General features: G+C 43.6%; 2 protein-coding genes across 3 annotated transcripts; both read left to right on the plus strand.

Annotated features, from left to right (window-relative positions):
* Positions 1-14,403: 14,403 nt before the first annotated feature.
* On the plus strand, positions 14,404-18,040 carry tmpob (thymopoietin b). Its single transcript, XM_076142483.1, has 6 exons — positions 14,404-15,037; positions 15,182-15,299; positions 15,458-15,625; positions 15,756-15,859; positions 15,949-16,049; positions 16,172-18,040. The coding sequence occupies exons 1-6, from the start codon at positions 14,804-14,806 to the stop codon at positions 16,548-16,550; spliced, it is 1,104 nt and encodes a 367-aa protein (XP_075998598.1). The 5' UTR covers positions 14,404-14,803; the 3' UTR covers positions 16,551-18,040.
* Positions 18,041-20,264: 2,224 nt separating this feature from the next.
* ldhbb (lactate dehydrogenase Bb) lies at positions 20,265-23,041 on the plus strand. 2 transcript variants are annotated; one of them, XM_076142249.1, is made up of 7 exons: positions 20,265-20,401; positions 20,741-20,858; positions 21,192-21,365; positions 21,453-21,626; positions 21,716-21,833; positions 22,496-22,619; positions 22,836-23,041. In XM_076142249.1, exons 1-7 carry the CDS (start codon positions 20,273-20,275, stop codon positions 23,001-23,003), a joined length of 1,005 nt encoding a protein of 334 aa, XP_075998364.1. In that variant the 5' UTR covers positions 20,265-20,272; the 3' UTR covers positions 23,004-23,041. The 2 variants fall into 2 exon arrangements, with proteins under 2 accessions (XP_075998364.1, XP_075998365.1); XM_076142250.1 differs by lacking the exon at positions 21,192-21,365 and having other exon boundaries at positions 20,276-20,401.
* Positions 23,042-24,517: the final 1,476 nt, after the last annotated feature.

The raw sequence follows: 24,517 nt of genomic DNA on the forward strand, positions 1-24,517 counted from the left end.
GACCCTGAAACCTTAATGAATGAATATGTGGGCTATTTAGCCAGGTGAGAATGCTGTAAGCTGTTATTAGCACAATGAGCAGCTAAGAGCCTGAGAGGATGTCATGTGGCTTCAAGAACTACCAGTGGTAATGATATCAAAGTTTGAGAACTACTGTCATATCAAAGTTAACATGATCCAAAAATTCAACAAAAACATGTTTTGCACAGTCCTGAAAATGCAGTACAAAGCCAGTGAAATTCCAAGATATCATAATAAGTTGTAAGAGAAACATTTAAATAATTTAGAAAGAGCCGCTTCAGCTTTGGAATCACTGCAGCTGAACAGAAAAGAGAGATGTTGTGTTTAAGTACTATTCTAGTCCTTTGTTATTGAGAATATGTCAAATGAGAGTCATTATCTTCCATTAATACTGAGGGCATTGATATGTTTTTGGAAAATAACATATCAATGCAACAAGACAACACTTTACGGTAAACACTTTTATTCAGAAGGAAATAGTTGAGTGAATTCCTTGGAGTGACTCTATGATGTTAATGTTTGAGTCTTTACCCGGCTGAACTCTCTGAGGTGTTCTGGTCTAACGTTGGCCTTTAGCTGATGAAATGGTTTTGAAATTCTATCTTTTCTACAATGGTTCCTATAGAGAAAAAATATCCCCACCCTGTGAGAAAAAACTCAAAAAATAACTTTATTTTTCATAAATTGAAAACATGTGCTCAGTCTTGATGATGTAAATGTTCAAATGTGTTAATTCACTAATGAATAGTGAGTCCATTAGACATTCGATTACACACTCTGGGCAGGAGATAAATCAACACTGAGTGTAATTCAAACACTGGCACTTGCCAGGCAGCTTGTTTTCTGTCCGACTGTGGTTTTCCAACAGTCTAAATCCATGAAGCGGATTTGCTCACAACAGCCAACATATTTCTCCAATCTGCATCCCCTTGTAAAGCAAAGGAAGGAAGGCAGCGCTCACAACTGTTTGTTTTGTGCTGCCCGCAGTCTCACAACCCTGTAACATAAAGCCGGGCTTTCATTGCCTCTCCAACGCATGAGCAAAAGGGAATTAGCTTGTTAAAGTTTGTTTTCAAAGACTTGTAAATAAAGCAGCACTGATTCAGGCCCAGATCCCCTTTCTCTTCGATGGCGTATGACTAGTGTGGGTGGCTTTGGAAACACTGAGGCACGCTCAATCTGTTTATATTACACTGTCCCAAAGGAGAGGTGAGCTTTGTGGTGCAGATGGATTGCAGGGGGAAAGAGCTGTTTAAAAAGACCTTTAAAGTTCAGTGTTAATGGCGGCAGTGAAGTGGCTGTGTAAGTGTGATGTGTTGATTTCTCAGGTCTGTGCACTTCTGTGAGGGGGAAACGGGGGGGGATTCCCACATCGGCCCAAAAACAGTGTTTAGAGGTGATTTTAAACTATTTTGCTGGGGCGCAAAAGAGTAAATGGCGTTTGCAGATTTATTCTAACACCCTCACAGCTGTAGATATCTGTTACCAATCAGAACTTTTCATGTAAGAGCACACCTTGGACTCAGCTCGATTCTACAGTAATGAACCACAGCGAGGGCAGGCTTGTGTGTGTGTGTGTGTGTGTGTGTGTGTGTGTGTGTGGGCATGCGTGCCTGAGGTTGCTGAGCCTCGGCCTTCTCCTCCACATTAATAAGGACTTCCTTCCTAGCAGACAGAGTCAAACACCTGATCACTTACGGAGGAGGACATGCCCACGCATCCCTCAGCACTGGCAGCCTGCGGGGGCTAATAAGGTCCTGCCTGTGTTCTTTAGCTGCCCATCAGTCAAACTACTCACACGCCGGACATCCTTACACAAATCGTGTTTTCTCTGCATCCTAACCCTGCTCCACCTTTAATGTGTAGCGCCGTGCACTGTGTGATCGTGTTCTGTTCCACTCGCAGCTTGGCCTTAGATATTTTGGGTGGCAGCTGTACTGTATGTGAACTACGCTGAGCGAGAAATGAACCCTCTCATACACAACATTCCCTCTAATGGCAATAAAGTTTGGCTTCTTTTGAAAACGTGGAGCCAAGACACACCTGGTGAAATGTGTGTTTTTTATGACGCGTCTAACCTCTCATTTTCCTCTTTAAATATCGTGTTTTAAATGCTTTTTCTGTAATTGGGTTAGAGTGTTTTAGTCACAACTGACTCAATGGTACAAAAATACGTCCAACAGAGTTTGGGCTCAGGCGAAAGCCAAAGAATAACTTGGCCACCCTGCTGCATAAATTAATAGGAGTTGAACAGATGATTGTCTTATTTGGAGCTCAGACTTGTGACTGCGTCTTCATTGAATTACCATGTTTCACTTTATATTAGATTTTGGGATATACAGCATGATATCTTAATTGTGCGGTATGAAGGCCCTCTTTTGTGTTGCGTATGCTGGGTTGTCATAAACCTGGCTGTGTTCAGGTAGGGCGCTATAGTGTTACACGGTTCACACTGTATACTGTCAACATACCTCCCAAGAACAGGACTTTTCAGCAATAAGACCTGCACCAGTCCGACTGCACTCAACACGGTTTGACACCAGCAATCATGTGGGAACAGAATATCCCTTGCACTAAATCAAAACCTACTGTACTTCATGCCGACAACCAGGGGAGTTTATCACGGTGAACGTCAGCAGAAATTACTGGCTGGAATGTGATTTCAGGACTTGTTGAACTGTTTGTACATTTAGCATCCAATCCCATCTGGTCTGTATCAATAGAAGCTGTTTTCGGTTACTGTGGTGATTTTGCTGTTATGGTTTGTAACACAACTGTAAAATAAGTCTAATGGTTCTTTATCTGTCTAATCACAAAGGTCAAGCAGAGAACAGTCAGTATTTCAATTTAATCTTCACAAAAAGAAACAGTGGTGCTGATCTGAACTTTTCTGCTCATTAATATGGATTTTTATGAAACAATGTCCTCCAAAACAAGTCATCACATCATCAACTTAAGATTCAGGAGCTTGATTGTACTGAATGTATCCCAAAGCTCACAAAGTTTTTAATTCAAAACTCTTCTTCGCTCTTTCAATTCACAGGTTGTCGTATTGTCTGTATTGTTTGTCTGTACTTGTATTTGGCAGCATGTTGGTTCTCAACTGTGTGTAAAGTTGAATTCTATTTCTGTTTTAGTTGGTTATTATTGTTGTTCCATTGTGTTTTTGTTGTTGTTTGTTCTTTTACTCCTGTTTAACCCGGAAAAATCCCGTTATTGCATCACCTCAGTGAGCAACAGGGCGGTAAAGTTGAAAATGTAATCTGGGAGAACTTCAAAGTTGCATTTATGTAAAGATACACCCGTCTTTATCTTTCTAAATCTGAAATCGGGATAAAAAAGGATGAGCTTTCCAAACCCTTGAACTGACACCCTGTAATTTTCCCTGTTTTGGTGAACGGTATTCTGGCAAAACAACGACGCTCCTAACTTTCTCTAACAAGTCACCTCTCTGTCCGGCTTCCAGATGGCAGCTCCATTCCCAAACATCGACCATGCCGTCTTTGTTTCTGCTGTTAACGTTACCGAAGGTGCTTAATTTCTGTGTCTGCTCCTGTCATGTTTTGATAAATTGCAGAGGGATTTCACTCAGGGCTTTTTGGAACTTTGCACGATAAAAAACAGCGGGGAGGAAGGCTGAATGTTTGGGCCACCGTGGAGCCGCTGCCTGGAAGCCTCTCACAGGAGACATTTGATAAGAGCTTCAGGTGTTCAGTTCCCCTTTGATATGATTGGTTGAGGCAGGTCTGAACACAGCGATCAAAGATCAAAATAACCGTCGAGGAAGCAGCCTCGGCCTCAGTCACCAAGAAACACTGAAGCGGTTTGTTTGTTGTGATGATGCGCCCTTGTTCTGAACTACACGGCAATCTATTGATCTATTGATCCGAACTATTGATCAGGTTGTAAAAAGGCTGTAACCTTTGTTGTATTTGCTCAATATGCTCTTTGTTCTCCTGCAGCTGTCTGGAGATAGCAGGTCAACACACAATATCAACCAACATGTGATACTGGTTTGTTTGAGTGTTAACTGTCTGAAACCAGATCAGCTGTGAATGCAACAATGCAACTCAAATGCAAATTGAGTTCTCTACCACAAAATGTATATTTTCACAAGTGACAAAGAGCAATTTCTATCTCTTGGACAAAATAACCAAAGTTTTATTTACATTTGTCAACACAATGAAATGTACTGTTTTATTAATAAATAAAATATTTCTTTTCATTTTCATGCAGGTAAGAAAGTCCTGCCTGAACATTCTATGTGGATGGAATCCTAATGGCGACCAAATGCAAATGACACGTTGTAATTTTATGTATAAAATGGTTCAGGCTGTTTCTCTGTTTACTCGTGAAAATATGGATTTGGTGGCACAGAAGTCATTTCCTCTGTGTTACACCCCGGCGCCCCACATCTGTCAGGAGGGACATCAATGCAACAACGTGACCTAGACTCGGGTCTTGTTCTTGTTGGGTTTGATGTGAACGACTTTATCAAAGACACAACAAATCTTTATCAGGATCTATTTGCATGATGCAGGTTCTTTTTGAATATCCCTCTGTGTGTGTGTGTGTATTCCACAGTATAGGTTCGACGAATTCAAGCCCAGCTATTCTACAGTGTTCGGGTTCTGGGCTCTGTTTGATTAGGGCAACACACAGGAGGTCCACTGCCACAGTATTTTCTTTACCTGGGCCCATAACTCTTAAAAACACACAAACACTTGGGTTGTAAATGACCTGTTCATCACACAGTGACAGGAGAGGTGATTCTGGGCTCTTGGTGGGCCAGGTGTGCAGATCAGGACAGCCGCGTCCTGCCAAGACCTGTTGGCATGGTGACGCGGGACCATGGAAAGTTCTGGAATCTGTCGCTGCTGGCAGGGTGCTCTTGAGTGGGACGGCTGTTGGCTTTGCCTCCAGCTGTTTCTTTACAGACATGCTGCACGCCAGCAACAGCCAGGGGCCAAGATCAGCCCAGCAAGTCTGGCCACACACAGGCCACTTACACACACATATACACCCACATTTATACAAACACACACAAACAAACACACAAGCATATTCTGCAATCAGCCTGTCTTTGCCAATGCCTCTAATGCAACAAACCCAAACATACGTTCATCCAGCTCTGTTTTTTTTCATTTGACCGTATTCCTCTTATCGATTAATGCTGTTCACACACTTTTCATCTCTTTGTGCTGCTTGTGTTTCTCATCTCCTGCTTCTTTTCGTTTCTGTGTATTATTGCTGCAATAATCTAGTCTTAAATATGATTACAGTATTAACATATTGATTAAAAGCCACTGTAAATAAACACATATATTAATATCGCAGTACCTTGGAACACACTGAAGCAGCACTGGCATAGTGCTGCTGCTGCTCCCGGACATAGTGTAAGAGTAACAATAACGGTAGAGTATAATTGATAGATGTTAATTGATGTATGTTTATGACCATTTCTAAATATAGCACTGTAATGTTCCCATTTAGCTGAGCACTATCAGTGGTGCTTGAAACTCTTGATTGAGGAACATTTGCAGGTGGTGTCAGTGAATAATCGCTCTGTTGAAACGGCTTCACCACAGAATAATAAACTTGCCATCCTTTGTTTTCCTTGTGTGGTTGATGGTAATTCATTGAGTACAAAGAAATGGAATGGAATTCTCAGCTTTTGTTTGCTAATTCATTACATTTCTCATAATGGGGGAAAGTGGTTGCAGAAATTAAAATCTATTGAAATCTATTTTGGTGGTAGTGTTGGCTGTATTTCTTGGAGAGTTTCAAAATCACACAGTGAGTTTTTGGTGGATGAGGAGGTGAACTGCTTACAGGGAAGAATGTGTAGATTTGTGGCTGTTGGAAACCTCCAGCTTGAGCAACAGGTGGCAGTGGTACTGGCATACTGGAGACAAGATCAATCAACAGGTCTCCCAGTTTGAAATGAAGAATTGCGTATTTCTGTGTTGTGTTTTGTGGTGTTTTGTGTTATTTCTGCAGACAGTGGCTTGAGTTATCAGCAGAAAAAGAGTCATGAAGTTTTGTGTAAGGCTTCCATTTTAGAGAAACCATTTTTCGCTAATATTCACCAATTACACTCGGAGCAATATGACAAAGAAACAAAGAGCGCCTGCCTTGGTAAACCATAATGTGTGTGTTGTGAGGTATTCTGGCCGATGAAGGGACACACTAAAGGAAGTAGACTTAAGAAAGCAGTTTGATTATAACAGAAACTATGGCAGTTCACCAAATAAGTGCTGCAATGTAACAAATTGTTGGTGTATAACAAAATTACACCATCTAAGTATAACAGTGGCTGGATGGATGGTTGGTATGAACCTTACCTGAACCTTGTGGAGCCTTACCTTTGTCTCACAACACTGCCAGGCTGTCTTAGAAGTAGTGTGCTGCTGATTCAGTGTCTGCTCCTTTGCATGTTCTGGTGTCTTCCTGTAAGGCTCCATTGAGCAAGTGTCTGCTGCTTCAGTGGCAGCGGCACAGTGGCACTTTCACATGAGGCCGGTGCGGACAGCATGATGGCCTGCTGAGATGAGGGATGACCTGGCTGATTGACAGACTTCCTCCGCTCTGTCCCCTCTCTCTCTCTGGGTACGGCATGGGTGGATCAACCAGCAGTCAAAACAAGCGTGTTTCAAAATGAGCTTCATCTGATGACAAGTTCAGTCATATTGAATGCTCCACTGTGTTTTCCAAACCAACACTCTGATGACACCATCCAGGAAAGTGTTTGCTCTCTTAAATGCATAAAGTGAGGCGAGAGCAAAGATGGATTTGGGGGGGAAGGAGCAGACATCTTTCAGGAAAGCAATGTTAGCATCTTACAGATACTTGGACAGGCATCTCCTCCTTGAGCTGATTTACTAAATAGTTATGTCAGGTTACCAACGTCTATCAACATCTATCGCAAATCCTCACCAATAAGCACATTTCCATACACCATCTACTGCTGGTGTTGTATATGTTATACATCTTACAGTTTTCCATTTCCACAATGACTGCCAGCAGCCATCCAACCCGCCCATCTGGTCTCAGTTTGACACTTGAGGTTACCATCATGTAAGTTAGAAAAAGAAGGAGCTATAGAAAGGTGACAACAGTTTTCCCTCCTAGTTTACCTCGCTGCGCCACACTGAGTCTGACAAGCTGCTGAAAAATAGGACTGGGTCACATTTCACCCTCAAAAGAATGTGCAGGGGCTGTGAGTAACCCTGTGGTCTGCTTTGGCATGTTTGGTCTGGCTCCTTGTGATATTATGTAGTGTGCCACTGAGGACCGAGGGCATGAACACCAAAGAGAAGTGCTGAGGGCGTTCCTACTTTGGACCAGAATTGATGCCAAAACTTAATAGTAGCTCTGTAATCAGTCTCGCCCTAATATTAGCACCGTTGCTTCTTTCTCCAGGGTGGCAGTTGGTGTGTTTGGCTCAGTTCATCCTCTCTGACCTTAGATTCAGTGCTGTGGCTTTGTAAAGCACCTTACCTTAGCAGTTACCACACTCGTAAAATGATGCATTAACCTTGTGTATCATGCTTTTGCATACATTAACCTGGGATGTGATAGTTTTTGCCCTTATCTGCATTTGGATTGACTTTCTAATACAGAAATTAAAGATACAAATCCACATTTTCAGGGCCCTACTCCTGAAAACAAAGAGAATTACCAAATTTATCCATTAAGTTACCTCAGTTATTAACTTCTGAGGCTGTTTTGACCGACTCAGGTAATGTCATGATCCAAGAAAGCACTCAGATGTGCCGAGAATCATGTGTCCCCAAAGGAGTGGAACCTGTGAAACCTACAGATAAATCAGTCAACATATGTTCACATAAAGGGAGGAGCATATTGATTAGGCTAGAATACCATATATGGATAATCAAGCCACCCAGTATGCATTCTTGCTGCAAATTAAAATTAAAATCAATATCCCCAGCAAGGCCAGCCCTTTTTTGTTCTGCCACTAAATGTTGGCAATTTATCATTCAAACATCCTCGGTTTTGTGTAGGTACGTTTGGACCGCAAGTTCAGTGGGTTTGATGCTCGGCCAGGGACAATATCGAATCGGTGCCAAGAGTCCAAGCTGTGAGCGCTTGTCTGAGAGTTACCGTAAATCCTTCTGCTTGCACCACTAAGAAGTTCAGAAAGCCACAGCGCCTGTTATTTGCCACCCCTGTGGTCCATACAGGTAGCAACTGAGACTCCTCAAATGATGATCTCCATGTGTCGGGGACGCAGGCACAGAGCTCAATGGATATAGGGTTAACTGGTACCCCTTTATACTGCTCAGTGGATAAGAACACGGGCTGTCAGCTTCCCTCTGTGTTGATTTATCTGTCACTTTATTGGATATGATCCTGATGATTAATGGCATATTATCCCAGAATGGTACCCCTCTGATAAAACGTTCAGATTTCACATATTTCCCGTCAGAACTCGGTATTTCTGGCTGCCATTGTCTATCATAATTCTTTGAATACGATAAATACGTAGTTACATCTGCATAACCATTTACTCAACCATTTCCTTTCACACCAATGTGGCAAATGTCCATCTGATAGTCACAGTGATGCATGGGGCCTTTCTGTGGACCTAACATTTTACAGATACTTCAGTTTTCATCTTAAATCAAGTGTAAAATCTGTGTGTTGTTAATGTTGATAGTGGTGAAATTACATCTAATACAACCTCAAGTGAATCACCAGTCATTCATGTTGACGATCCTTCCTCATGCCAGGTTGCAATGGCCTTGTCTTATACAACGTCAGAGTAAACTCAATGAATTTGCATGATGTCAATAAACATGATGATGTTCTTAATTTAGACATATTTTTCAGATGAAAAATGTTCTGTCAGAGGGGGTCTAGGAGCTGAAGGCCAACACTGCCCCCACCAGGAGTTCCCAGCAGGAATCCAGGATCACACATCAAGGTTTGTTGCTCGCCCTCGACCCCTGCCCAGGCCTCTGTGTTGGGGAGGGGTGGAGACTGAGTGGGCCAGAGAAGACAACACACCATCGCTGTGTATAACTGCACAGTGAGTCCTTTTGCTCGGTGCCATGCTGTAGTTGACCGCAGGATTGTAGTGTTTACTTAAGAGCCGGTGCATAAGAGAAAGGCGGACCACCGGCAGTCACCACCCGCCGGGCCCTGGGCAGGACGCGGGGCTCATCTTTGTTGAAAATGGCTCTGAAACCTGCCATCTCCCCCTGGGCTGGCCTATATTTAGAAACAAACTGAAAAACCTCTTCATTCTTAAAATGCTGTTTAGGTTTCCATTGAGAAGGGGGTTCAGAGGAGGACGGGGTGATGCTGCACTCCTCTGCTCTGAGAGATGCTTCTCTTTGCCCTGGACTCACCTGTGATTGATATTTATGTTACAATGTGTCTCCTAGGATGGAAAAGTCTGTCTCCCAAAGACCGTTAAATGGAAGGATGGGGCCCTGCTGAAAATCCAACAAGAGACATGATGTATGATACAGGTGATATTTGTATCAAGATTCCTCTGAAGGAATGTCAACTTATGCATATGATCTACTGGTCACGCTGTATTTTTAAGTTGTTGTTTTTTTAAAGTGACCGAGTGATTATTTATATTTACCGTAAGTGGTATGAAAGCTAATATGCATATTCCAAATGAAACAGCTCACCTTGAACCAATGGTTGTGTTTCCATTTCCTTCCAATACTACCCCCCCAAAAACTAAACAAGTCAGTCAGACAGACAGAAAGACAGACAGACAGAAGGCCAATTTTAATCAGGGGCGCTATCTACATATTAAATTTTGCATTAAATCTGTGCGTCTGCTTAGCCCAGATCTATTTTCACAAACTCATTCTCAGTGTTTTAATTCAAACTTTAAACTTCCAGATGTAGTGGATGTTTAATGTTTGACTAACATTAAGACGTTTTGCTTCATTTGCGAAAGGAATCTGGAAGTGCGTTTCTGCCTTAATGAAGATGTTGTATTAATGACAATATGCTGACTCTGCCTTTTTCCACTTGTACACTGTTTTACTCTTCCCACTTCTCAACGTCTCATTGAACTCAGAAGGAGGGCAAATCCAAGACAGGACATGCGTATTACATGTTTTCATTTGCCTTATATATGCCTGAATAGTGAAACAATCCCTCTTTTCATGTCCACGGTTTCATTCAGTGGGTGGCGAGAGCACCACTATGATTGGGGATGAGGGAGCTGGGTGATTTTTTCCAAGGTGAGCACCTCATGGGAGATGACTGTTCACTGCCATTAGTTTAAGTGCAGGAGTGTCAGTTAACCCGACACTGGCACCAGGAATACTTAATGCCAGATGGAGGGAGCTGTCCTTGAAGTCTTAACAAGCAGGCACGGAGAAACAAGACTTTATTCAGTGTGAGAGACCATAGAAAAAATTGATAACTTAGCAAGGTTACCACAAAGTGTACGTTAAATCCCACATAGGAAAGGGAGGGATAAAGGAGATTGAAGGGGATGGGAGGGGGCAAAGGCCCAAAGTGGATAAAAACACAGTTTGGATGTTGCTGACTGTAATTTTTTATTGCGTTCAAAATACGCAGGAATATAAAACAAAGCAGCGGTTGTCACGCTAAAGGGTCCAGCTGCTTAAGAGGTGTCAAATTATTGTACCTCAGCTGGATACATCAGGGTTGGAAGCCAGGGGGCGAGAAAAGAGCCAAACCAGCAGACTTTGGCACATTTGTCCTTTACCGCTGGCACGGATGAGCCAAACTGTGAGGCTTCAGAGCATTGATAGGCCCCCGGTGTTTTACTACCCAAAACTATGAACTGCTACAAACACAGAACCATCAAAAATGCCTCCTGGAAGGACAGTAAACACCACGACAAGTGCCTTTCACACATGGCATACCTCCTACGGGTCCACTGGCCAAATCATCTTAAGATCCGGGCGAGGAGGAATACGTTTCAGCTGTTAAACACAAACGGGCCTAAATGTTTCAGCTTTCAGGGTTGCATAAATATGATCATATCACCTGAAGTGCCAGGTTTCTTTTGGAAATACAAGAAAATTTAGAAATGAAAGCCATTACTTAACAAAAACCTGACTCCCGAAAGAACCCAAACTTCCCAGTGAGAAAATTACAAACACAATCATGTCAGTCTGTGGAGGCACCTCACACAAAGGTCCCCGAAGAGGCCTCTTGTTGTCAGCCTTGATAAAATCCACTCCCTGTTCTTTTTTTAGGACCTAAACTGAGCGCCAGTACTGCCAACAATTGCAGTAAAATGCTGAATGCACTGAGCTGTTGGCATGTTCCCTGATCTGGCACTTAACACTCATGAGTGCTGCTGAGTCTCTGTTGATTGTCTACTCATTCATTAGGTTCAGTTAATGCTGACGCCCCCAAATGGTGACTCGCTTGAGTGAGGGGCCTATGAGCTCAGAACCCAGGCATCCAGGAGAGACAGGAAACAGTTGAGGGGCATGGCAGTGTCACCACCGACACATCACAGGAGGCTTTTGAGAAGACTTTGGCCCTCCTCATACTGGTCCACTACCAGTGCTCAGCCATGTGGACAGGAAAGCTAAGCAGAGGCAGGTCTGTTGAGAGCTTCGGCCAAGTTAAGCACGGAAATATTTCTTTCCTGTTAACTCAAGAGTCTGGCAGTCACCTGTGTGAGGTTACCCTTGCTGTTCATCAGGAGCCACCGGCAATTCACTTCAACTGTATGAGGCACTTCAAGCTAACCCGCTTGGTGATGAACCATGTGCAAAATCAAACATGTGGTTTCTAAAATCTCACAAATGAAGGTTGTTTGTAGTGCTCTGTAATGTTGGAAACATGCACTTGCGAGGAGTTTGTGATGATCCTGATGTTGGGCACCCGGGGCTGTGCTTGGGGACGTGGGATACATTCTCGTTGGACAGGGCTGGTGATTGTATTTGGCGCAGCGCGGCTCACTGGCAGGTACTCTGCTTAGTTATGCATAGAGTTCATGATCTCCTGAACTGTGAAGTGAATAAAGGATCTACAGCATTGAACCAAGTTTGCATTCCAGGACATCTGCAGTGGTCATTGGGAGCTACTGTGGAGGCACTTTCAGTGGCTGCAACAGATCATATTTGTCTTGATCCTTTTACCAATTACATGTCACTGAGTTACATTTTGTGGAGATGGATGACTAACATTAAGTTTTCCTCCAAGTGATCCAAGATGGTTTCCCATGGGTGAAGATTTAATAGAAATTCTTCATTCATTACATGAAAGTTCACATAGAGTAATATTTGCCAAAAGTTCAGTGAGGACAGAAGCACAGTGATTCTGTATCCAATGGCCAAATAAAACAGCAAAAGCTCAAATCATAATAGTAATGCAAATATGTTGAAGAGTACTTATGATACAAAGAGGCAGGCGGCCAATGGGGCATCAGCAATGGCCGGAGGGGGAGTCTCATTTTTCCATCTGACAGAAATGTCTACAACTGAGTGTGTGTCCTTTAAAGAACAGTTTAGATTGTCAACAGATGAAAATACACTGTGTGTGCAGAAGATGGCTGTTCCTAGGCCAGGACACACAAATCCCAACTTCTGTACTTCACTCACTGCCCACATCCTACCCTCCTTTCTCTGCAGGAAACTGCACAGGAATCGCTCTTAATTATTTTGGCAGTCTGCAATAACACCCTTGGAAGATTAGAGATGAGAAAAAACGGCCACTATTTTAATATTGCATAGTGTTGGCATACACAAATACATTAGGTTCAATGTTTGGCTTTATTTCATTGATGCAATTTACTCAAGAAAACATTTCCGCATGACAGTAAAACAAATACAGGTCAGTCAACATGATCATGAGGTGACAAGCATGCGATCACATGATGTGCTGAAATGACATAACTGTGATTAATCTCTCTCATGTGTCTTTTGTTGTGTCAGTGGAATTGGATCAGACATTCTCCGGGTGGTAAAGGTTGACTTTTCCTTCGCTGCTCCTGTGGTTGACTCAAATGGGATTTAGAAATGCTTAAAATCCAAGATAAACTCAACCAAGGAATCAGTGTTCAACATTTTTCTACAAGATCCAAATCCCCTTTTAGACCATGAATGTTTGTGTCCGTTGGAAACCTGTATGCCCTCTACTCCAAACATTACATAACAATGTGTCGTGTCATTCAAACTTTTCAATTAAATCAAATGTGGCACAATTCAATACAATTAATTCAAATGCAAGCAAAATATTCTGGCAGAGGACATTACTTTCTCCACAATTTATTTAATATTATTTATGTTTGCTTATTTCTGCCAATGACATGATCTGTTCTCTGTCTTGATTTCACAAACATCTGTCAGGAAAAGTTGAGGATTCCACCGGCTGATCGACATCAGGTGGAGCAATTCCATTTTAAATGAACTCATTCTGAAAACGTGAATGTTGACGATTAAAGAGTGAGCTTTGATCATTTCTCAGAGGCCATGACTGTTATGCTTAAAGAGGTACTCTTTATGATTCTTGGCCTGCGCCTTATTTTCTGTATAAATTACACACAAAGAAAGCTTAAGAGGTGTTTCTCAAGGGCTCAACATTTTTATGCTTACACTCCACTGGCAAATCCACTATGGAAAACCTGAACTATACTTCAAGTGCTTGTGTTTAGTGTGGTTTTGGAGCCCAGGCAGGGATCAATTGCTCGGTTTCTGCAGCAGCATCCCAAAAAGCCTCAGAGGCCGGAATGAAGGACAGGTGGGGGAGCCACAGTGCCACCTCAAACCACTGTCCCCAAGGCAGCCACGGGCCTCACCGCAGAGACCAGCAAGAAACTACACACACACACACACACACACACAGTCTGACCACTGCCTGCGTGTGTGTGTAGTTTCTACTGTACAACTGCTCCTAATTTGGACTAGGGAGGACAGTAGTTGTTACTGTGCCAGCTTTCTTTCCTCTTTCTTGCCCTTTCCCCAGGCTGAACATAAACATAGTCTATAAACCCCTCCCTGGTGTTTGAATAGAGGTTGATGCTGCCCTCTTCTGCTACAAAAAGCACATTTCATGGAATCACGTTCACTAAGACACATTATGTAATATGAAAACTAACTATGTGCGGGCATTGCCATTCAGAATTATGTATGAACTCAGCAAATTGTACTATTCCATAAATATAAATATTTTAATATCATTTAGTATAGTTGGGGGGGAGCCAATTAAAATAAAAAGTCACATCTCATAACATTTTAAGCAGAGTCATGTTAGAGTTCTTATAAAGTGTAAATGTCATGTTTTCACCGCGCATAAAATGCCGCCTACGGGTTTCTTTGTGATCGAGGACAGCAGTTGTTCCATTCATAGTGAACCAATCAGATTAGAGATTATTGTGACGTTTCAGCCAATAGCGTGCTCGCTTATTGTTTGGCCCTGTCGCGACCGCGGACAGACAGTCGCAAGTGCACCGGGTTTTAAGCTAAGCTAATTCAGTCAATTTGAGCTTGTTAAATCCCAATTTTTGCAGAGATTTTCGCTATCGCATATGCCCGCGTCGTGTTCCAAAAAAATAAATCTACCCGTGAGTACACCATCGACTCGGCTAACTACCTAACAAGTACGTTTATTTTCTAAAGTCTTCTGTGTCCTGTTAGCGGAATCGGCGAGAGAATAAGGCGCGAGACTCCCGTTTGTCAACAGCGGTGCGTTCGCTCACGTTTCTGTTGTTGTTAGCAGCCCCGGGAGCGAAGAGGCTAATTTCCGTTAGCTTTACACAAACTATTTTAACTACTAAGCTCCGTTTAGAACATTTTCCAGAAACATGGCAGAGTTCCTCGAAGATCCATCGGTTCTCACGAAAGATAAACTGAAAAACGAGCTCACAGCGAACAATGTGCCTCTTCCGAGCGGGGAGCATAAGAAGGAAGTGTACGTTCAGCTGTATCTGAAGAACTTAACCGTTTTGAACGAAAAGATCAGCGCACCTGTGGACGCGTTTTCAAGCGATGACGAATTCCCCGCTCCTGTTGTCTCCAACAAAAGTCGATCTGGGAGAGTAAGTGTCTTGTTTTACTGTCAAAACAAAATCGTCTGTTTGCATGTGTCTGTGTTGTGATTGGACGTGATTGTGGATCGACTAGTCATTGCTTGGTTGCGGTTGTGTTGATGGCGTTTGGTTTTGATTTAAATTTGTAAACAGAAAGCCACCAGAAAGACAGACAAGCCCCGCACAGAGGAAACGGAGGTGACAGAGCTCTCTGATGAAGATTTGAAACGACAGCTGGCCAAGCATGGAGTGGAATCAGGACCCATAGTGGGTAAGGTTCTTCACTTTGGTCCTAATTGTCCTTTTGTATCAGATTAAAAACTTCTTATTTACTTTATGTGAATGTATGAATTCTGTTTAAATGAAAGTTCTCGAGTCGGTCTTATATCTAAACTATTCTTTTGGCCGTCTTTTGTCCCATCTGTTCAGCTTCCACCCGTAAGGTGTATGAGAAGAAGCTGCAGAAGCTTCTGGAGCTGCCTTCAGAGGAAACCCCCAGTGTACCTGAAGCTCCGGCAGACATCACAGCTCTGCCCAAGGTGGACAGCAACCAGAACGGCAACTCAAACTCTGACCAGTACAGCGACAAGGAAGATGGTGAGTCCTTACTGTTCATTATGCGGGTTATATTTAATTCCATTTTCTAGACTTCTAGACCTTTCCTGAAGTGCGGGTCAAATGCACTTAACCTTTTCTTTGTACTTTGTTTTTTCTGTGTTATTAATAGAGGAGGTTGCCGCCCCTGAGCCTGTGCCTGTAGTGGAGAAAGCGAGGAGCAGAGGGAAGACCCCCGTCACAGGAAGGACTACCAGCAGCAGACGGCAAACCAAGGTGAGGCTCAGTCGGGACTGTCCAGCCCGTCCAGCCCGTTTCTGTGGTTGCTTATGAGAAGCTTTCACGTCTGTCCATTGCATTGCCAGATTGTGGAGGAGAAGCTTGTGGAAGAGACCCCGAAGAAGAGTGGAGAGAGCGTAGTTGAAGACATCCTCGCCAATGAAATCAACACCCCGACAGGCATCAGGTAAACAAATGCTCTTTGTGTTGGTGTGCTTTGTAATCTATCAATGAGCTGAATTGTTAGTGTTGGCGTTAAAGTTTCATTTGTATTTGTTGAAGTTGTAACGTTTGTTTTTCTGCGATCAGCGCCACCTGCAGGCGGCCAATCCGAGGGGCAGCTGGCCGACCGCTGAAGCCGAGTGAATACTGGCTGGACGAGTCGCGGCTGACCAAAACGGAGACCCGCACTTATTCCGAGTCTTTCTCCCGAGTGGGCGGCGCCGCCTCTTCTTCTAGCAAAGCGCCAGCCCGGCGAGGCTTCCTCTCCGTGATGCTCAACCTCCTGATCCTCGTCATGGTGGCCGGCGGTCTCTACTACGCCTACCAGAACCTGGACGCCAGTCAGGTGGACGCTGTCAAAGGCCTCCTCGACAGCGTGATCGTCCCCCTCCAGAGCGCCGCGGCCCACACGGCCACCGTCCTCGGCATCGGCGGCGGCGACGCTGGGGACAACACCGGCAAATAAAGACCCTCAGCAAGAGCCTCACTATGCCCGCACCAGCTCCCTGACATTGGCCGCAGCACAAACAAGCAACACAGCAACCTTCAGGTCACCTCTTCATTTCGTCCTCCCCCACCCACATGGTTCGACAAAAAGAACACAGGTGTAATTGGGAGCGATGACATCACGCCTCTCCTAATTTCAGTCTTCTCCCCCACAGCGAGAGAGCGGCGTTCTCCCACAGCAGCTTCTGATTAACACTGTCTAACAGCAGTCCCAACAGACTCATCTTTAATGTTGATTTCCATCTGTGAATTGTTTGTGTCTGTGTGTATTTAACCCTTTATATGTAGAACTGTTTGCAGTGTGGAGACCAGTTATCCATGCATGGTTGTAGTTTTTGAAGGACATACTGTAGTTTTCTAAAGCTCTGTGCCAGGTTGTTTTGTTTTTCTTTCCTGACGGCAAAGTGCCTGGACTCTGTTAGCACTTAGCTTCCTCCCATTTTAGAGCACAATGCAGCTTTTTATTAACAAGTTTTCACCTTTTTTTTCCCTTTTGTAGCGATAGAGTCAGGTAGAGAGATTCACGATTTTCATGGTGCTCAGGTCGATACAGCTCAAACGTCAGGAGGAGACGTGTGATGTAATCAGGTCACAACTTCCGCACGAGGAAGAACAGTCCCATCGTACAGGCTGAGGTTGAAAACTTTCCGTGGCTGATCACTGCAAGAACACACAAGCCTATAGGGTTTCATCATTAAGGTTAAATTGATATTCTTCTTATTATTTTTTTTTGCTTTATATTGTGAACTTGATTTCCACTGCGGGAGGCTTGAGGAAGTAATCATGTTTTTAGGAGGCATCTTCTTTTATCAGCATTTATTAAAGATTGATTTCAGCGTCGTTCATGTACCTCTTTATTTTTGCCCCCTGTGCTTTTTTTGTTTTTCAGCATTTTGTTAGATTTTTGATCCTTCGGTCCTGCTCGACCGGCTGTTGCAGTGCGCCCACATAGCCCCACCTCGCTGACCGCATGTGTCCACACACACACTCACTCACACACACACACACACACACACACACACACACACACACACGGGACAGATCTGCAAAGAGAAAGTAAAACCTGTTGATCTCCTGAAACTATTCCTGCCTGTGTAAATTACCACAAATAAGAGGTTCATGTGTACAAAGGTTTCTTTTTTGTCCACAGGAGCTGTTTTTTTTGGGGGGGGGGGAATTCTAGGGCATCTTTGTTTGTATTTTGATATTTTTCTAATGTGGTGTGTTTATCTTTTTATAGCACATTTCAAGGTGTCATTTGAAAGCAATCTGAAATCCACACAAGTGATTATGTATCTGAATAGGAATCTTGTGAATGTGATTGACCTAAAAACAGGCAGCTCTCTCTCTCCCACAATGAACAGAAAATCCACCGGGTATGTGGGTAAGGATTTTTAATCTGTTTATTTATAATGTAGACAATATATCATCAATAAACTTCAATGCTAAGTTTTTGTCACCGTGTCATTCTGTAGCTTCACTCGGACAGCGATGAAGGGCTGTACCGGCTTTTTGGATGTTTCATAGATTTTCTCTCCCATTAATCCAGACAATCTGATCCCTCCATTCAGAGTCAGTGTGTTCTTGTATTCCATTTCCGTCCCCTCTTCAATGGAGACGCTCAGGCTGTCACACACTCACTGACATTTAGGTTCAATGCACTTCTGAGCAAATTTCAAAATGGCTTTCACCTTTTTTTTTTGTTTTGCATTAAGCATCTTCCATCTCTATTGATATGAACGTAAAGCATGCTCTCATTGGTGACAATCAGAGCAGCTGACTGTTGAAAGGCCAAATTGAGACTTTGTAGGGGATGGAGAGGCTTAGACAATTAAATCCTGTAGACAGAAGCACAACAAGAAGAGGAGCAGGCACACAGTGAAGCACAACAACAGGAAGTCTCACTGCACTGTTTGAGTTCTGGATTCTGACTGCAACAGGTAATTATGCTCTTGGTGTTCTATGCAACTTCGAGATTTAGGGTTTTTGCTCGTTTCCGCTGTCTTTACTATTGCAGGCTTTGTGTAAGTTAATTCAAGATAGTAATCCATTTTGAGATGGAGTTCTGTGTCCAACAATGGGAGGGACCAGTAACTATTGTTGGGATTAAAAACTGAATTCCTGTTACCACGCACACACAGCCCTGAAGATCACATGTCTTCATGTCTCCATGGCAGGGGTCAGTGGTTCAAGTTCAACCATGACTTCTCTTTCTTGCCCACCCACCATATATGGATCCCAGCTGTCATGGCTAGAGTCTCCAGAAAACTCCATTAAATTGTATGTTAGGGATTTGATCATTCACACAGCCACCATGAATGTATTACCCTATTTATTGTATTATAGCCGATGTGTGTGTGTGTGGCAGGTTCAGCCAGCTCATTAAGCCAGCGTGTGTTTCTATGGTTAGAGCAGATGATAACTCTCTCTCTGTAATCCAGCTTCACTCAACCCAAACAATGAACTGCATCCTTTTTATCCCATGTGTCCAATACGCCTCCATCAGAATCTTATTTAATGTTTTATCAACTAAATTAAAATCTTTTTTTTATTATTTTTTAAATTTATCTTACCCCTTACTTTTTATTGTTTGTTTATGTGATTTTATGAGCCCTCTTCTGGGTTATTTATTTTGTATATATATTTATTTGAAATGTTGTTTTTAATCTATGGTGTATATATTATTCTTAAATATGAATTGTTTCTTATTTATTTATGTTATGCACTACTTTTTATTATATTTATCTCATCAATGCATGTTATTTTTTGTTCTTTAATTACTTAAATGGCTTAAATTGTTTATCAATCAAATATCATACAATATGTATCATTACTACTGATAACCCCTATCACTGTAATAATGATTTAATTTAATTATATTGCGCTTAGACAGAGAGAATGCAATGTCGGGTTTCCATCATTTTCATAATTCATCCTTCATTACTGTATGATGGCTGTCGTTTCATACTGCTCTTTAGTGAGACATCCCATTAGATGCAGAGTAAATGTTCATCTAAAACTTCAGGTGCAGCAGATGGAGGCAGAGTTAAAGGATTACACTAACTCCTTTAACTCTGCTTTAACAGTCTGCAGGCACTCGGTCAAGTTTGGCATCCGATTATAATCTCCCGTCCTCCTTTTGGGAAGCTGGGTGAGGAGGATGAGCAGAGTTCACCTCCCCAATCTGAGTCACATGTGCTCTATGCTGCCACTGCAGCTGAATGAATGCCTGCTTCAACTTACTGGGCTGCTCACACACACACAGAGAGAGAGGAGGAGGAGGAGGAGGAAGTGTTGTGGATGCAGCAGCTGCAGGGGCTCTCTGAAAACACTTTAGGTATCCTTTTAGTTTGCCATGCTGATTACATGCTGGTGTTTGTACCTCACAGCTCGGAGCATCGCTGAACAATGCAAGTATCACATCTGTGTGTGTGTGTGTCAGGGTCTTTTCAGGGTGAACTCTGCAGGAGGACAACGTGGGCCTGGGCTTTCTGACTAAATAATGAATACAGATGTCAGATATAATGTTTGTAAATAAACCTCATGCTTAATAATCTTTCTCTGATTCCAGGCTTTGCCCTGAAAGCAGTTTGGATGGATGAATGTTTGTCCTGGCTTTGTCTGCCTTGTCACTTGTCCTTGACTCTCCTTTCTTCCATTTCACGCCTGCCAGCTTTGAAAATGGCCTCAGTGCTGCACCAGCTGATCACGCCGCTGTTCCATGGCCCCCCCGAGCCTCCCAGAAATAAGGTGACCGTGGTTGGCGTGGGCCAGGTTGGCATGGCCTGTGCTGTCAGCATCCTGCTGAGGGTAAGAGTCCCACCGCTGATACCCGGAGTCTGGTGAGCCAGACACAAGAGTACAGATCTCTTGGTGTCAGATTCTCCAAAAGTTTCAGTGTAGCTTCTCTCCTCACTTTTTCTTTTAAACATTCACTATTGTGCCTTGTTTATAAAATGTATTGGCTTATCTTTAATGCTGTACAACACATTAGTATAGTGTTCTCTGTGGGTTAACCTTTGTTAAATCCATTTTATCCAACGTATTACTATTTTGTCTATCGATTACATCATCAAATGAGCTGCTTGGCCCTCTGGGTTTGAGCATCTGCAGTGAAATGAAGCAGCTCTCCTCTGGTGTTGCTTGCAGGAGCTGGCTGATGAACTGGCCCTGGTGGATGTGATGGAGGACAAGCTGAAAGGAGAGATGATGGATCTGCAGCACGGCAGCCTCTTCCTCAAGACCCCGAAAATAGTTGCAGACAAAGGTGAGTTGACATCCCTGAAACTCAATCCTCTCAAGTTTATTTATGCAGCTCCAGATCACAGCGAAGGTTATCTCAGGGCACACAGATTCTCAACATTGCCCCATGAACAAGCAAGGAAAAACTCCCCTTTAATGTGTAGCGACCTCAGGCAGTACCGGGGCTCTAGGTGGGCCGCCATCTGCCTTGATGGGGGATGTGCCAAGACACATCCATTCTTACGACACATTCTCCAAATTTGATTTTCTGATCTTCTAAAGTGAGTTCAACACCTTTACCCTGATCAAGCAGTGTCCACTTCACTTCACTTCACTCCTCTCTCTCCCTCTCTCGCAGATTACTCTGTTACGGCCAACTCTCGGATAGTGGTGGTGACAGCAGGGGTCCGTCAGCAGGAGGGGGAGAGCAGGCTGAACCTTGTCCAGAGAAACGTCAAGATCTTCATGCACATCATCCCCCAGATCATCAGATACAGCCCTGAATGTATCATCATCGTGGTTTCCAATCCAGGTACTGTTAAAGGCCCATTCACACACACACACACACACACACACACAGGCATGTTGACCACTTAATGACGTGACCAACACTCCACAGTTGATGTACTGACCTACGTAACCTGGAAACTGAGCGGCCTCCCCAAGCACCGCGTCATCGGCAGCGGAACCAATCTGGACTCTGCCCGTTTTCGTTTCCTGATGGCTGAGAAACTGGGAATCCATCCCAGCAGCTTCAACGGCTGGATTCTGGGAGAACATGGAGATACCAGTGGTGAGCATTTGTAGCTATTGTACGGTCATGATATTCAAAGATGAGGACGGGCGTGTGAGCAGTGAGCTTGATGAGGAGGTGTGTTTCAGTGCCTGTGTGGAGTGGAGCCAACGTAGCTGGCGTCAACCTGCAGACGTTGAATCCGGATATCGGCACTGATAGTGACAGCGAGAACTGGATGGAGACCCACAAGATGGTGGTGGACAGGTAGGCCACCTCACACTCACTCTGGACTCTGAAGGACAAAAGAAAGATTTTGTGGAAGTGTTGTCCAGCAGCCAGGACAGTTTATTTGTCTTTGGTCTCAAATGAAACTCAATACGATGAACTGTCTGTTCTTACACAGACAACGCTGACGGTGTGTGTACCCACCTTCAACCTGATGGGAGTAACAGACACTGATAGTGGAGAAAGTGTGTTATGTCCTTAGAAACAGTGAATGCCCTCCTTTGTACGGCCGTGTTGTGCAGCTCAGCCTCGTCTTTGTGCTTCTTGAGAGAAGCTCTATGAGGAGATACACAAGAAACATTAGCTAAAGTCTATTTTAGTGCTGATGAAGAAATAGCACAGAGGTCCAAAAGGCTCCACTCAAAGGACAACAGCCTGGGAAGTGAAGACCAAGAATCAAACCAAGTGTCAAGTGCAGCAAACCTGAACTCTTAGACTCTCTCTGTGTCATGTGATCAATGTGAAGTGGTCCGTTGTTGTCAGGGTTGTCTTATATTTACATTATACTGTGTTTATTCCTCTTATGTCTTTATTTTTATTCTATCGTAACAGTTCAGGGTATTATCACCAACAACTGTGTGTTCATTTGTGTGTGTGTGTGTGTGTGTGTGTGTGTGTGTGTGTGTGTGTGTGTGTGTCAGTGCCTATGAGGTCATCAAACTGAAGGGTTACACTAACTGGGCCATCGGTCTGAGTGTAGCCGACCTGACTGAGAGCCTCATGAGGAACATGAACAGGATCCATCCGGTCTCCACCATGGTGCAGGTGAGGCCAGAGTCTCGTTAGATGTACACACACATTAGCTCAGCGCGGTTAATGTAGTGGTGTGATTACGCTGTGTGTAGACCAGTGCTGTATCATATCTTTATACACACTTTAGTAAATCTCTCTAGCTCTCTTTGTGATGTGTGAGATGTGTTTGCTGGGTCACAGACGTGTGTGTGTGTGTGTGTGTGTGTGTGTGTGTGTGTGTGCTTGCAGGGCATGTATGGCATCAGCGACGAGGTGTACCTCAGTGTGCCCTGCGTGCTTAACAATGGGGGCGTGGCCAGCGTGGTCAACGTGACCCTGACAGAGGAGGAGGTGGCCCAGCTGCAGAACAGTGCTGAGACACTGTGGGACATCCAGAAGGACCTGCAGGACCTCTGAATGAACAGCAGGGGGTAGAGTAGCCACGTCTCCTCCTGTGGCAGCCATAGTTACGCACCATTACCACTCACTGCTCACCCCTTCACAGTCCTTCACACTTCTCTTCAGTGAACCAGGTGCACGTTCATGGGATTCTTCTTTCTCATCCGGCTACAAAGCCCCAAACCTAACCCTTCGTAGGATTGTGTGTATCATGAACCAGTAACCGGGGTTGTGGCTCATTTAGGCAAAGAAAATGTGTTTCCCCTCCTGTGTTTGGGTTTTTGAGGTTCAGCTGTAGGTGGCAGTGTTTTCACACAGCTTGTGTTGCACTTTGATGTGTAATAAAGCAGCTGTGTGCTTAAACAGAAAGTGCATGTGTTCAATTATTCCGAAGTTGACCGTAATGACGGCGCCCTCTAGTGTCAGTAAGTAATATAACAGCTGCTGGGAATAGATGCTGTGATGAGTGAATGTGCAGTCAAACAAACACAAGACTGCAACGAAAACTAAATGGTGAGAAATAGTAGTCACATTTTTTAATTAAAAGGTGTAGAAAAGGGAAATCTTAAAGGCTTACTTCGGTTAACTCTTTCAGGTGTTTACAAAGTTTAAAAAGCCTGCATTTAATTTCTATTTTAGGGTGGGTTTCCCCCCTTCCGGTGCATTTTGACATGTTTGCATATGGCAGCAAAGTTTAGATATAAAGCACAACATCTGACGAAGGTGTGTGTGTGTGTATGTGCGTGCGTGCGTGCGTGCGTGTTGTAAATTAGCAAGTTTACAGTCTGAACATGACAATTGATTAATGCCCATGCAGAACAAAATAGTGTTGCTGTGGGACAAAGTGTTACAAAAAGTCTACAGTAATGCTTTTAACACATCTGAAGTGACTGCAGTAATGAAAGAACTCGTAAAAAATGTTTCCAAAACTGCTCCAGTCAGTAAAGTCAGGTTAAACTGTCTTTACAGAGACATGTCCTCTCCTGACAGCCCCTCTACTGTATCACGGTTGATGTGGGTGTTTGTGTAGGAGTTGCAGGCGAGAGCAAACTTAAACAACACCATCTTAAAATGAGTCAGAATCCACGGCTGACCTTTGTTTAACCCTAACAGATCTGAATCAGGGTGTCATCCTGAATCACAGTGATGGGGGCACCACTCTGTGTGACCCCCCAATGTGGATGTGTGATGATGAGGATGATGGCGATAATGACTGCGAGGCGTGAATGGATTAATGGCCAGTGTGCATTTCATCCATGTGTGAAAGGAATTCCTTCCACTGAAAGATCTCCGAAGGAACAACACGTATGATCAAATCAGTCCGACATCACAGCGGACACGAGTTTATTTGAACTCTGACAGAGCAGACAAACACTCAAACAAATCACAGATCATTCAACTCCAACGCTTCTTCATCATCTGGATTATGCAGATCATCTCCATTGTCTTTGTCTGAGGAAGGAATCACAGGTCAAAATTTCCTTTAAACGAGTCAGGCAGCAGTTTGAGTCAGTGTGTAGTAGTAAGTGTGT

The sequence above is a fragment of the Genypterus blacodes genome, unplaced genomic scaffold (genome assembly GCF_046128005.1).
Source record: "Genypterus blacodes isolate CSIRO-AG114 ecotype Tasmania unplaced genomic scaffold, CSIRO-AGI_Gbla_v1 ptg000021l_1, whole genome shotgun sequence".
Lineage (NCBI taxonomy): Eukaryota > Metazoa > Chordata > Actinopteri > Ophidiiformes > Ophidiidae > Genypterus > Genypterus blacodes.